The 14,446-nt window shown below is 40.6% G+C and overlaps 1 protein-coding gene across 1 annotated transcript in view; it reads right to left on the bottom strand.

Moving 5' to 3' along the window:
* Nucleotides 1-1,200: 1,200 nt before the first annotated feature.
* The window catches only part of LOC137256580 (integrin beta-1-like), a 49,439-nt gene continuing 36,193 nt past the window's right edge, over nucleotides 1,201-14,446 (bottom strand). The window contains exons 13-22 of the mRNA XM_067794450.1: nucleotides 13,965-14,016; nucleotides 11,970-12,125; nucleotides 11,462-11,601; nucleotides 10,168-10,304; nucleotides 9,616-9,725; nucleotides 8,806-8,892; nucleotides 6,964-7,087; nucleotides 6,357-6,467; nucleotides 5,737-5,903; nucleotides 1,201-5,043 (exon numbers count right to left, since the gene is read on the bottom strand). Of these exons, the coding sequence (XP_067650551.1) occupies nucleotides 4,960-5,043; nucleotides 5,737-5,903; nucleotides 6,357-6,467; nucleotides 6,964-7,087; nucleotides 8,806-8,892; nucleotides 9,616-9,725; nucleotides 10,168-10,304; nucleotides 11,462-11,601; nucleotides 11,970-12,125; nucleotides 13,965-14,016 (1,168 nt within the window). The 3' untranslated portion in view covers nucleotides 1,201-4,959. The remainder of the gene's footprint in view (nucleotides 5,044-5,736; nucleotides 5,904-6,356; nucleotides 6,468-6,963; nucleotides 7,088-8,805; nucleotides 8,893-9,615; nucleotides 9,726-10,167; nucleotides 10,305-11,461; nucleotides 11,602-11,969; nucleotides 12,126-13,964; nucleotides 14,017-14,446) is intronic.

Genomic DNA, 14,446 nt, shown 5'->3' with positions numbered 1-14,446 from the left:
CGAACACGCTTATAACGAACTGACGGATATAAGGAATTGTTTCTTTTGTCCCGGCTACCTGTCGTAAGTGTAAGTCGACCTGTCGTAAGTCGTAACTGTATAACGAACTAAATGTTTTGTTACGGTGACCGCTGTATAGCCTTACTTTACTCTAAGAGTATATTTCGCCTCAAACGTGTAAATTGTTGGTCTCTTTTGGTATAGAGTATACAAGAATAGATGTAGTGATTGGTGTAATTGATGGGGAACACCGAAAACACCTCGCGAGGAGCTGAAACGGTATTTTATAATCGTGAAATATTTTCCAATTATCACATATGCTAATACAAACTCTGCTCGAATCGCTTTCATGCAACGTCAACACATTCGACGCGAGGTAACAAACATGTACTGGTAGCCTAGTGGTTAAAGTGTTCGATCGTCATGTCGGAGACCCGGGTTCGTTTCACACATGGGTATAATATGTAAAGCCCTTTTTGGGTGTTTCCTGACGTGCTATTGCTGGAATATTGCTAAAACCTAATTCACTTACAGGAATCTAAGCGAAACTGAGTATTCTCCTGCCTGGCATGGTCCCTAATAGAACATGGCGAGGTAAACACAGATATCGTGTTCTTAAAGGGGGTCTTTGCGCATCTAGATTTATACACCGGGTGTTTTACGATACTACTGAACTGTGAGATACACTGAATGACTTTGATTACCCAATCACAATCAAGTAACGGTAGAATGACTTTCAACGTCAGCGGAGGAGAAATTCATCTTCACACAGAAAGTCACGACAGCGTCCGAAAAACGCCCCAAAACAAATGACTGTGGAAACAATCAATAACTATACACATTGGTAAAATGATCAACTTTGGTATACAAAAATAACACGCAGCGATAGATATGGAACGGTTCGTCTATATTACAATATATACAATAAAATATATCATTAAACATACTCCCATGCCGTGTGTTCTAGACACTTAGTCGTTCAATGTAAAATGGGTGTAAACATTTCAGCTAAAAGTGAATTCTCCGTTAAGTGGTTGGAAACATGTTACTGATTCATTGCACTTGGTGTTAAGACACATTGACACATCGACATATACTGAACAGCAAAAGAAACAGAACTCTTTCTGACAGGCTTTCAAATAGCAGGCATAAACATGAGCGGTTACTTTAATGAGATTTCATGCTTTTTCTAAACTTGCGTTTCTTTTTTTGTTCAATATATGTTCTTTGTACAATGGTACCTCATTGTACATTGTGTATTCCTGAAGGGTTTAACGACAGAACTAATACTTCACACGAGTGATTAATGCACTATAGTGCATCAAAACATACCATAGTTTATAAAATGGTACCTCATTATACCGGACACCAATATATCAATGCCTCCTTTACAAGTGTGAGCCTTTCATCAATGTATATTCTATGTCAAAAGTTTGAAAAAATATTCCCGACTCATGACACCAGTGATTAGCACAATATGGCATAAATACATTATATAATGAAACCTCGTTATAGTGGACAAGAAGATAGCAACCTGTCAGTGTAAAATTCCAACGTTTCATAACATGTTAATAATACCCTTCAGTATGTATTAAGACACTTTGGAGCATCCTCAGCATCAGTCTTTGTACAAGGGAACCTCATTAAAGTGGACAACCAGGCGGCTTTTCAGCCAAGGTCTATATATGCCCTGGTGACTTCAGAAGTTAAGTGGGTGGGTGGGGTAGCCTAGTGGTTAAAGCGTTCGTCCGTCACGTCGCAGACCCGGGTTCGATTTCCCAGATGGGTATAATATGTGAAGTCCATTTCTGCTGTTAGGATATTGCTAAAGTTAAAAACGGCGTAAAACTTAACTCATTCATTCAGACAGAAAGTAATTAAGTCGTACGTGCCAGATTATTTAGCTTTTTGCAATAGTCCAAGGTTCCACAGCAACAGTTCACGAATATTTGGACGAGTTTGTGTGGAGGATGACAATATAAAATGAAATTTAGAAATTTAGGACAAAGACAATCTCATCCACCTCACCTGTCAGATGACCTATTCTATTGTCAAATGACAGGTATCATCAATACATATCAATATCTTGTTATGCTGCACTTGTATATTAATAGTCAGCAGAGTTGTGAGAAAAATACCCGTGAAAACAACGGTATAATTTCAAACTACCGTTACTAAAGGACTGTAGGACTCCCGTGGCTAGTAAACTTCCGGTCGTGACTGTAAATCTCCAGTCACTGGCCCGACTGGCTAGAGAATTTACATGGGGTAATTTTACAAATATAATTTGCTTAGTTTCTACATTCAAACTTCGGTGAATTATTTTGTGCGATATTAACTTTCAAGAATAGCAAGCCGGAATGGCTAGCAAAATTTGGGAACTTCTTTCGTACATGGTATGATGCAGGATATATGGAGGTCACTGGGGAAATTCTAGTTTTCCACATCAAACTGCCCTGATATAACGGAAGTCCTGATGAAAGTAGCGTTAAACGCACGTAAATCACTCACCAGTTGCTGCCAAAATCTAACCCACCAGCAAACTCAGTCCAAATATGCGCAAAATATATCTTAAAATATTGTTATACATGTATTACAAGGAATGTTCTCTCAAAGAATGTAAAACATATACATATACACTTGGAAAAAAGTTAAGCACCAAATACATCCATGCACGAATTTGCCATTTTTAAGAATACGTATCTTCTATAAAAACAAATCGAAACAAAATGTAATTATTAAATAGATATATGTATAGGATACTGAGTATTTAACTGTCTTCTAATAATTTCATATGTTTTCGTTATGTAAAGTTGCCCTGTGTATACGTTCATTGACAAACGTTTCTTACTAGAAATATGAAAACGATCTTAATACATGAACTAAACAAGAATACGGAAACCCCAATTGATATCAATAAAATGCCTTCTGTGTTAAGACTTGCCAAATCATTTTGGACGTGAGTTGCACTGTGTGTGTGCGTGTGTGCGTGTGTGCGTGTGTGCGTGTGCGCTTGTGTGCTAATGCGATGGAAGATTCAGAAAAGGGCACAGGGCTAACCTAGTGGCTGAAAAGGTCGCATGTCGCCACGCATATCCCGATTCTATTCGTCACATGTGTACGATGCCGGAAGCGAATTCAGGCATCCCCACCTTGATATTTTTGCAGGAATATTGCTAAAAGCGCTGTAAAACAATACTCATTCATCAAGCGGTGATGATGTTTTGGAGATTTTACGTGCGCGTTCAGACATGATGCGCTGAGGGGGACGAAACCACGCGATACTGGTGGCTGGAAAGAATTCCCTGTGCATTCGTGTGACGTTCTCATCAGGCGTTGTTAGGTTATAAGACATATATTACAAAAATATTCAATTCTGCCATGATAATGGTATACCCGAGTAATTAAAAGATGGCAATATGAAAATAAAAATTGGGTGCTTATCTTTTTTCCACTTGTATTTGGGGAATGACACACTTTGACGCGAGAGGTATACTGTGATACCGGCTGACATCTTAGCACTGGAATGCTGGCAGTAATTTAGTTTAATTAATCACCCAATATACATAGACGGGTATTCTGGTAAATAACATACATCCAATATATACAAATATTTACTGTACAGCATGTCCTCAATACTCTTGAATTCTGAAAAACCGAAGCTAGGTATATCGGACATTTGTTTAGGTTATTTCTAGTTCAGTTACATTCACAGTTAAAGGGAGTCATCGACTGATACCATTAAGACAGGACGGCGCAAATTATCACGTGACCTTTTTTGCATACGACACGGGGTTATTACACCCAGCATAACCAAACTGTTCGTATCTCGCAAATGATTATAAAATCGTAACGTTAAATAAAGCAGAGGATGGCATTACTCTGAGAATTAACTCCGCTTGATAAGGTCGATCGATGACTACATTTAACTGTTTCATGGGGAACCGCTTTGGCGGTGGAATCATAAATGAACGGATAAACATTTGCTTCGTATACCACCCTGTTGAATTGTACCCCAACTCTCATACATTGGTTCATCTGGGTACACACGCACTAAGAAACGTAGACGTCAAGGGTAGAATGGAAACGTCAAAACTGCCGTCTATTGGTGTGTCTAAGGATGCAAATGGATCATATTTCGTTTTCGGTCGTGTGCCTTTCTTGGGACACTGTGTAAAACCGTGACACGCATTTCAACTCACTGCAATACCCACTTCAGTGCAAGTCTGGGGGCATCTTTCACCTTGACCTTAAAGAGGATCCTGATGAAGTTGGTAAAGTTATCGTGAATACACCAGGACAAGGACGTTTCAGAAATCATCACAAAGTAAACCTTCGAAACAAATTCTTAAGAATCGGAATCGGAATCGGAATTGAGATAAGCATTTCCGTTTTTATATATATTTTATATTTCCAGTAGGGGGGTGATCATTCTCCGTTTAGAGTCTTAGAATTTAGATATAGCATTTCAAACTAAATTACCAGAACTGAGTGTGACCAAAACGTCTTGAAATAGTATTGCCAAAGCAGACTAGGGACGTATCTGTATTGCTCAACAGACAGCAAAGTCGTAGCAAACCCGTTATGGGAAGCGATTCTCACTGAAGCACTTGCCGAATCCCTATGCAAAATACAGAATAGTAACCCTCTTTCTAATATATGATGCACCCTGTCAATTTCGGCGTTATAATGGAAAAATAAAAGTGGGTTTGTATTTAAAGAAAGAGTCGGATCATGAATTGTTCATATTATGTTTGGTTGATCCTGTTGGTTAACTGAGGTGGTCGTATTACAGGGGTGCTACATCACGTGGATCGCATTTAAGACATTTAATTATATAATTATGTGAGCCCATGTCAGCTGATTGTAATCAAATCTTCTTGTCTTTCAAAACACCGACTTCGGGTAAGATAACATGGATATAAATAAATGATGATGATGTTATTCTCTAACTCTCGGCTAATCGTCCGCCAAAGGTTCACTTTTTTCAAAATTTGGATTGTTGAAAGTTGTTGTAGGGTCTCTAAAGATTGGATTCCTCACCTAAAATGAAAAAGAAAATTGCACATTAATGAGCGCAATATCGACGTAGCTCACAATATATATCGAAGCGTTCATAAAATATCATCAAAATGGCCATGTCGACCAGCGCCTTATGTAAGGGAGACAACCCGTGTAAATCTTGCAGGTGTCCCTTCGAGGGTGTTTTGTTTGTTTGTTTGTACTCAGCAATAATCCAGCCGCAATAAAACCGGCTTTCTGTAATAATGGACCAGACTAAGTTTTGATTGACATCATGAGCACAGATATATATTGATCTCGATACGACGGCATGGTCAACTAAGACCACCACATCCGGTCAGTCGCATAGATTGGTAGAGACAAAATCCATCCCGGTTCTTCATGAGTCTAGACGTAACGCATACGGCAGTATGATAAATACATTTAATTTATCATTAATATGCAGAATATATCATCTTAATTTGCACACCACAGCAGGGGCGTTTTCGCATTTTTAGCAATAACTAACAAAAACGTCAAGTGAGTGAGTATAGTTTTACGTTGCTTTTAACAATATTTCAGCCAAATCAAGCGGGAACGTCAGAAATGGTGTTCCGTGTGAGAAATCGAACCCGAGTCTTCGACTTGACGAGCGACACTTTAACCACTAGGCTACCCTACTTCCCTAAAAACGTGGTGAAAAGATTCAAGGTTAGACAGAAGCAAGGTAATTACCTGGCCCCATCGGGGGTTATCTATCTCTTCTTTAAAACGAGCGTACTCAATTCCGTCATATAGGGAGGTCAGTATTTTCCACAAGATCAGGAGCAGCAGTCCCACTGCCAAAATCCCGCCGATGACTCCAAGTACAATGGGCACGATGTCCACCTCTTTAGGGCAATCTGAAAATAACTCGATATGAATATCTCTTTTCAATGTTAAGCAGAGACAGGGTAATGCGGTGCAGAATAAAAGTGGTAGGCAGCTTACACTGTAATGTGTCAGTGTGTGAAGGGGGTGTGATGGGGGAAGTCACATCCTCCTGTAAACGCGATGAATAATACGGCGCAGATTACTTTTGCCGGTACACCCACAGGCGCTCGTGTCTTTGCAATTAAGGAAATTTAAAAACTATTCTTTTTGAGATGACTCCACGGCGCAATGTATTATGACGTGGTGTATTGTACTGAGGGACATTTCGAGTCGGGGTCACCTCAAATTTTATATATATGTTTTCTAAAAAATCTTTAATCCTCACAATGACATGGCCTGTGGGTACACTATCTGTTCAAATCCCAGTGTCCCCATGGTCATTAACGATAATATATAAGATCATATGTTTTGGGTTCGTTCACCTTTAGCGTCTTGAACCAGTATCGTCGTGTTCCGGTCACTGTTGTAAATGACCTTGAACTTCATTGTGCATCTATCCTCGTCCTTGAGTCTACACGTACCATTGTCATCTTCTGCAAATAGGAAGTGAGTGAGTTAAGTTTTACGGCGCTTTTAGCAATATTCCAGCATATATCACGGCGGGAGACACCGGAAATGGGCTTCATACATTGTACTCATATCGGGAATCGAACGGAGGTCTTCGACGTGACGAGTGAACGCTTTAATCACTAGGCTACATGTACACCACCACCATGCAAATACAAATATAACTTAGTGAACCCGCGTTTACTGCGTGACAATAATGTCATTTAGCATAGATAAATTAGTAATATGTCACACTTTTGAGAAAAGATGGGGGTAGGGTGCATACTTCATTTTCACCCGAATTTAAATAATTATTTAACAAAATTTCAGGACAAAAGGGGTTGGGGATTGGCACCTCCCTCTGGATCCGCCTATGCACACCATGACCATTGAACCTCGTTTACATTATATTTTTCGCCAAATAATCAGGTTTTTTCGCGTGCATGTACATGATTCAATAAAAATACGCCATTTCATTTATACCCTCTATGTTGTCGACCTTTATCACGTGACCACACTTCTTTAGACATTCAATTTCCGGAAGTCCGGTCCCAAAGGCTACACACTCTGCGCAAGTGCGACTGTCGGCACATACGCCTGGGCATGTCTGTAACACAGAAACGCTCCTGTTGTAATGGAGACAAGAAAACAAAATCTATTAAACAGACAAGAAATCAAATGAGCAATTGTTGCTGAGACTATAGATGTGAAACGTTATTTGGCAGCATCAAAACAGAATGAGTATTGGTTCTCTCCATTTGTTATCGATATTCCAAATTATACAAGCGCGGTAGGCTACATAAGAACTGAAGGACGTTGTAGAGAGTAAGTAAGTGAATGAATTTAGTTTTGCGCCGTACTCAACAATATTCTAGGTATTTGGCGACGGTCCGTAAAGAATCGAATATGGACCAGACAATCTAGTGATTAACACCATATGATCATCGATCATTCCCACAGGCATGAGTTGCTGAAGATCAGTTAAAACTGGGAACTTGTCCACTATAACTGACCCGTGAAGGTCCCTCGGTAGAATAGGTCTTCAACAATCCATGCTTGCCATAAAACGCGACCATGCTTGTCGTAAGTGGCGACTAACGGGATCGGGTGGTCAGGCTCGCTGACTGGGTTGACACATGTCATCGGTTCCCAACTGCGCAGATCGATGCTCATGTTGTTGAACACTGGATTGTCTGGTCCAGACTCGATTATTTACAGACTGCCGCCATATAGCTGGAATATTGCTGAATGCGGTGTAAAACTAAACTCACTCACTCCCTCCACTATAACATCTCCACACATACAGAAACACAGATACGTACGCACACAGATTACACACATATACATGCATCTCAGAAACACACCCTGATGAAGGCATCTCTTGTGATATTTCTGGACTACAGCGTCCCCACCGTGATATTTCTGGACTACTGTTAAAAGCGGTGTAAAACTAAATTCACTTACTCATAAATTCATAAACAGGTTCCTATTAATTGCATTACAAATACTGAGACAACCCCTTCTCTCCATCATGGTACACACATGGATGTCATGCAATGAAAAGCAGAATCATTTATGTCTGAATAAGTGATGGGGCGTGCTGATAATGTTTATGGGGCGATACCACATACAGCTGCTTATCTGAACTGTGGTGATTTGCAGGACGATAGCCACACACACCTGCCACACTGCATTACACTCTTCAACCACGGTATTGGAGTTAGCACTTCAAAGTTCCGAGGTAATTCAAGTCACATTTAAGCGCTAAATCAATCGAGGTTTTTGGATCTGGCGTAAGGCATGGTATAAACGTCCTAACTGCCGAGCACCTTTCATTCTTCAACACATCCATCCATTCATCCTCTCCTCCTCTCCACCAATTTATTCGTTCGCCCATACATTATCTATCGACGAAAAATATTCATTCATTCGGCCATTCATCCATGCCTTTATCTATTTATGAATCTATCGTTATGAGCGTATTTGTTTAATTTTTTCATACATTGCCTTTGTAAAGACGGAGCAACTATTTAGATGAGATATAAATAGGTTACCATTAAATACGGAATACACACCATAGAGTGATATGTTTCGGGGTACCTGGGGAAGATTTGCCACAACCGTTGTGACAAGGAACGTGCTTTTCTCAACATGTTGTATCTTCTGATGAAGATATCTTTTAAAAAGTAAATTTTATTAAAAAATTAAAAAGTAACAAAACAAATATAACCTCGCCAACAAACAGGGTCCACTTGAAATATTTTGTTCTTGAAATCCACCATGTCCATCATTAAGATGAACATGACATGAGCTATGTTGACCTACCGGACACTTGTCGCAGAGTCGACCCACATAGCCTTCCCGGCACTTGCACTGACCACACACACAGGTACCGTTACCACTACACAGTTCCTGCAACATAACGCGAGTTCATACGTGACTAGGTTCTAATGGTATAGGTATACCGTGCTTGCCTGTAGTCTGTAGTGCTACAGGTAAACAAAAACGGTCTCCATCAGCAATGTTACAGCTATACTAAGTTGCAGTCAGCAATTTTAGTAGTGTTACAACTACACGGAGCCTTATGTAATCAGCAATGATACAGCTATACCAAGCTTGTCTTCAGTCAGCACTGTTACAGATATACCAGCCTGACTTACTTTTCTCCAAACGTTCGTAGCCCTTCGAAATTCGTAAGCTCGTTCTTAACATACTGGCTACGATCAAAGTTAAGAATTCTTAGGGCTACACAACTTTTCAAGAAAAGGAGCCCTGGGCCCTTATTGTCGAAACGTTCGTAGCCCTAAGAATTCTTAATTTGGGTCGTAGCCAATGTGTTAAGAATGGGCTTAAGAACTTCGTAGGGCTACGAACGTTTGGAGAATAGCTAGCCTGGTCAGCAATGTTGCAGATATATCACGCTGGTCTGTAGACAACAATGTTACAGATATGTCAAGCTGGTCTGTAATCAGCAACGTTACAGCTGTACCAAGCTGGTCTGTAATCAGCAAATGTTACAGCTATACCAAGCTGGCCTGTATTCAGCAATGTTACAGCTACATTTTGACCCCGAAATGAACACGACTATTTATCGTGCTATGATCCATATCATCAGTCCCACGATCCATCAAGTACCTGTTTGTCATCCAGACAGCCGGCCGTGCTGGTTGCACACTCACAGCTCTTGCCAGTGTAGCCATCGTTACAGAGACACACTCCACACGAACACCGGCCTTGGGTCGGGCCTACAAAAACATGGTCTCCCCATTTAATAGTTTCACTGATCGTAAAATCTGTTTAGCTCGAACCTCTTTCACTACATGTCGTATTAATTGAACACCGGCTTTTGTTGAGTGTACAAAAACATCGCGTTTACAGTTAATGATTTTCCTGACGGTGAAACTGGCTAACTCGAACCTCCTTCAGTACATGGCCAACAAAAGCATCACTTTCACATTATATAATTTTATAAACCACAAAACATGTCTTGCTAACTCGAACTCCCTTCACTGCATGTCGTCTTCAACGAACCCATCTTTGTTCACGGGTTATATTCAACAAGGACTTCCTTCACTAAGCAATCTTTACCAAGATTAACCTTCTCTCCCTTGCTTTTACGGTTACCTTAGTGACTTACGATCACCTTAGTGTTTTGTGAAAGGAGGCCAATGCATTACGGTGACTTACCCCCACACGTGCGTCCGGCGTAGGTTGGACAGGCGTTGTCATGACACTGACAGAAGGATCCGCTATAACCTCGTCTACAGACACATTGTCCACACTCGCACTTCCCAACACCAGAACACGGGACAGTCGAGTTGGGGCTGCAGACACAGACACATACTGTCAAACCTCATTAATCCGAACACTTACCACTCCGAATACAGTGGAAGCTGCCTGAACTCAGTCTGGCACACACTGGGACAGAAGAAATAATCTGGTTTAGACAATGTGCCGGATTGCAGAGCTGATGATAAATGTACAAGCCACGGATGGGACTGAGATTTTAAGCCAGTGTTGACAACTGGCCGGATTGGAGAGATGACGGTTTTGACAGCTTCCACTATAAATATATATATATTAAGGGCACAGCTTTGTTTTCTTTTAATCGTCGCAAAAGCAATATTCCACCTTTCATGGAAGCTGTCAGTAAATAATCAGGTCTGGACCAAATAATCCTGTGATCAACATCATGAACATCGATATAATTTTCTGCAATTGGGATACGACGACTGACCACTTGATCCCGTTAGTACCTAAATATCACGACAAGCAAGGGTTACTGAAGATCAAATCTAAACTGGATCTTCACGGGTCCTATTGGATACAGTCAAGGAAGCTAAAATGTATGGTGAATAAGTACCAACGAGACCTTGACTCAGTATACGTGCAGTACATTTTATGCAAATAGTAACACTGCCAAAACGACCGTACTGAAGAAGTTAAAACTATGACAAAATAAGAACAAAATTTGACAAGTGCTTAACATCCTGCTGAACTTTCACACCCACAAAACCAAATTAGAGTGGAAGCTGTGTAATTCGGCACTCATAGGGCTTGAAGAAAGAATCCGACTTAGACAATGTGCCGGAGTATAGAGTTGATGATAAATGTACAAATGTAATAGCACATGTGTGGCATAACTGTATTGACAATAACTGTATTAATTGTGAAAGGTTTACAGGAAACGTTATATGCAAAGTGTTTTCCTGTGCTCGTGTAACGACATATAACCATTGTAGACAAACTTAACAGGAAACATTATACATTATGCACGTGTGTAGCGATATAAACAGTCAGTTTACTCATTTTCAGTGATACTTCCTGCTCCAGTAACTAAAGGAACACCAAGTGTTGAAAAGAACAAAACTAGTCATTAGCACTAGCCCACTTTCCTTTTTTTCTCCTGAAGCTTCCTGGTGTTGATTTGGCCGGGATATGCTTGAGTGTTGCGTAAAACAATAAACAAATAGGAGCGTACCCTTGACATGAATCCGTCTCGCTTGTTGACAGGTCTTTTTTGCTGCATTCGCAGGTTTTGCCGAACCGTCCCTCGTTGCAGGAACACACCCCACACTGATAGGTACCATTACCCCCACTGCAGCGGGTACTGTTTGCCTCCTAAAAAGATAATTATAATTATGATGACAATGATCACTGGATTGTCTGGTCTTAATTATTTGCAGACCGCCGCCATATAAGTGTTATATTGCAGAGTGGGGCGTTCAAAACAACCAAAACAAACAACTCGTTGACATCGCATCCCAGTAGCATGCGTCGATGCTCATGATGTTAACCACTGGGTTGTCTCGCCAAGAATCGTCTATTAACAGACCACGTGGACAGGCTCGCTGACTTGCTTGACACGTGTCATTGTATGATGATCACTGGATTGTCTGGACCAGACTCTGTTATTTACAGACCACTGACAAATAGCTGGAACAATGGTGAGTGCGGCTTCAAACAAACAGATAAACAAACAAACTGACCCCTCTTCCCGGTTTCTCGCAGTCACACTGACATATAAACTCCAAGGTGACTGTCATAGTCTCGGGCAGATTGACCGGTGTTATCGTGATGTTCTGAACCCGATCAGCGGGGTCAGCCGGACACCCGGTGGCCAGAATCTCAACCTCAAAATCTACCTGAAAAGAAAGCATCATTGCATAGTGTAGTCACTAAGGAGAAAACTGACAACTTAATTATATATCCCTTGTAAAATATTTTTCGAACATATTATAGGACCACGGTAACGCTGCCATACATTACACTAGGCGATCACTGTGTCCATCCAATCCCCAGTAGATCAAATGTTTCAAATAGATTGTCCGTTACAAACAAAGCATCAGCAACGGTTGTGTTTATAGGATTTGATAGCAAAGTAAATCCATATTGTAACCTACTGCACTGAGTGAGCGAGTATGGTTTTACGCCGCTTTTAGCAATATTAAAGCAATATCACGGCCGGTCACAGCAGAAATGGTCTTCACATATTGTGCCCATACAGGAAATCGAACCTGAGTCTTCGGCGTTTCGAACAAACGCTTTAACCACTAGGCTACCCTATTCGTGATAGAATGGACCTTCAGTAAAATAAGCTTGTCATAGCTGAGAATGACGGCAAGTGTCAATGCTATAAAATCGTCCTCATCTATAAGTGAGGGACTTCGGGATAAAACGTCTTCGAGATTCCTTCACACTCAATTGACAGGAATCAAAGAGAATCAGCCAGAAAAAAAAATCCAAAATTGGAACCGCATTCGGAAGAGAATATCAAAATAACCAATTCTTTGAAGCTTTATTAAGAATGCGACCCCCAAATGCTATCGGTCATTTCAGTGTAAGGTGGACATGTTGTTGTGCGATACGGCGCCGTTGTGGCGACGTCGGGATCATTTGAAAAGCATTCGGAACGGTCTGGCTGCACATTCGAACTGTATTCCAACTTCAGTCGAAATATTCTAACAGGATTTGAAAGTGGCTTGCATTTTCTAGTCTTCCTCGGTTATGAAATGCACTTCGAATGCAGTAAGAATACTTAGAATGCAGTAAAGAGGCTTATAATGCAGTTTGATTGCACCTCAAATGCTGTTTGATATTTGTCCACTCAGTATGTACTTCGAAAGTTTTGAACATGTTCAAATGATTTGGGCATATTGTAATAATTGCCAGGAATAGATGGGGTGCATTCGGAGTGCAGTAAGAAGTTTTAGAATTCAGTTCTAATTTCCAGGAATATCCAGAAATGTTCATTCCGACAGCATTCCGGCTAAAATCGCCTTAAGTGTGAAAGACCTATCAGCAACCCACGCTTGTCGTAACAGGCGGCTAATGGAATCGGCTGGTCAGGCTCACTGACCTGGCTCATACATGTCACCGTGTCCCAATTGCGCTAACCGATGCTAATACCGTTGATCACTGGATTGTCTGGTCCTGACTCGATTATTTACGGACCGCCGCCATATAGCTGGAATACTGTTGAGTGCAGCGTAAAACAACATGCGCATCAAAAACTGTATTAAAGAATGGACAATCCGCTTTTCCTATCAGATGGGTTCTCCAAATGATGATGCACACAGTGCATGTGACAATCCTCTGTGCACGTGCTACATATTCGTGAGTAAGTTGTTGTTACACCACTTTTATCAGTATTCCAGTGATTTGACAGAGTGTAGATCAGCTCCATTTGGTGAGTGAGTGAGTGAGTTTAGTTTTACGCCGCATTTTGCAATATTCCAGCCACATCATCCGGACCGGGATGTCAGAAATGGGCTTCACACAGCTGTACCCATGTAGGGATTTGAACCGGTTCTCCGGCATGACGATCGATCGGTTTATCCCCTAGGCTACCCCACTGCCGCAGGCGATGATGAACTAAGAAACATTTAACGGTCATATCAGCACCCAGAATGATAGAATCGCCATGATAAAGGTGCACAACTCTATACCCCTTTTCAAGCTATAAGAATCAAATCGATATTTACCGGTTTCCCTATAGTTATTCCTTTACACTTCTCCGGTAAAACCTTGTTTTTCCTGAAAATGACATAGACAAATAAATGAAGTCAACTGATTGAAAAAAAAGATGCATTGAGGAAGTAGGTACATAACTGTACTTCATGAAAGACTGTATCGAAGTTTGATAAAATGGCAATGGTGAAAAGCGACAACAGAGGTTTTAAAACTCATAAATATCATCCGTTAAAATCAGATTCCAACTTTCAGCATGGCAGATAATGGTTTATTACCAAATTTTAAGGATTTCTCTACATGTAATGCATACACCAAAATTGCTGTACATACAGCGACTATTTTGTTTAAAAGATTTATTGAAAAAAAATGATAATAATAATAAATTTTCATTAAACCTGTAGTCTAATACACAGTACATTAATAGGCTATTCGATTACGCTAAACCGGTTTTGGTTGCTTGAAAAACAAAACCGGATTATGTTGAAACTTAAAA

This window comes from Haliotis asinina, chromosome 11 (assembly GCF_037392515.1).
Source record: "Haliotis asinina isolate JCU_RB_2024 chromosome 11, JCU_Hal_asi_v2, whole genome shotgun sequence".
NCBI classification, from domain to species: Eukaryota; Metazoa; Mollusca; class Gastropoda; order Lepetellida; family Haliotidae; genus Haliotis; species Haliotis asinina.
The sequence above is the reverse complement of the archived record's forward strand: the minus strand, read 5'-3'. Positions and strand labels throughout refer to the sequence as shown.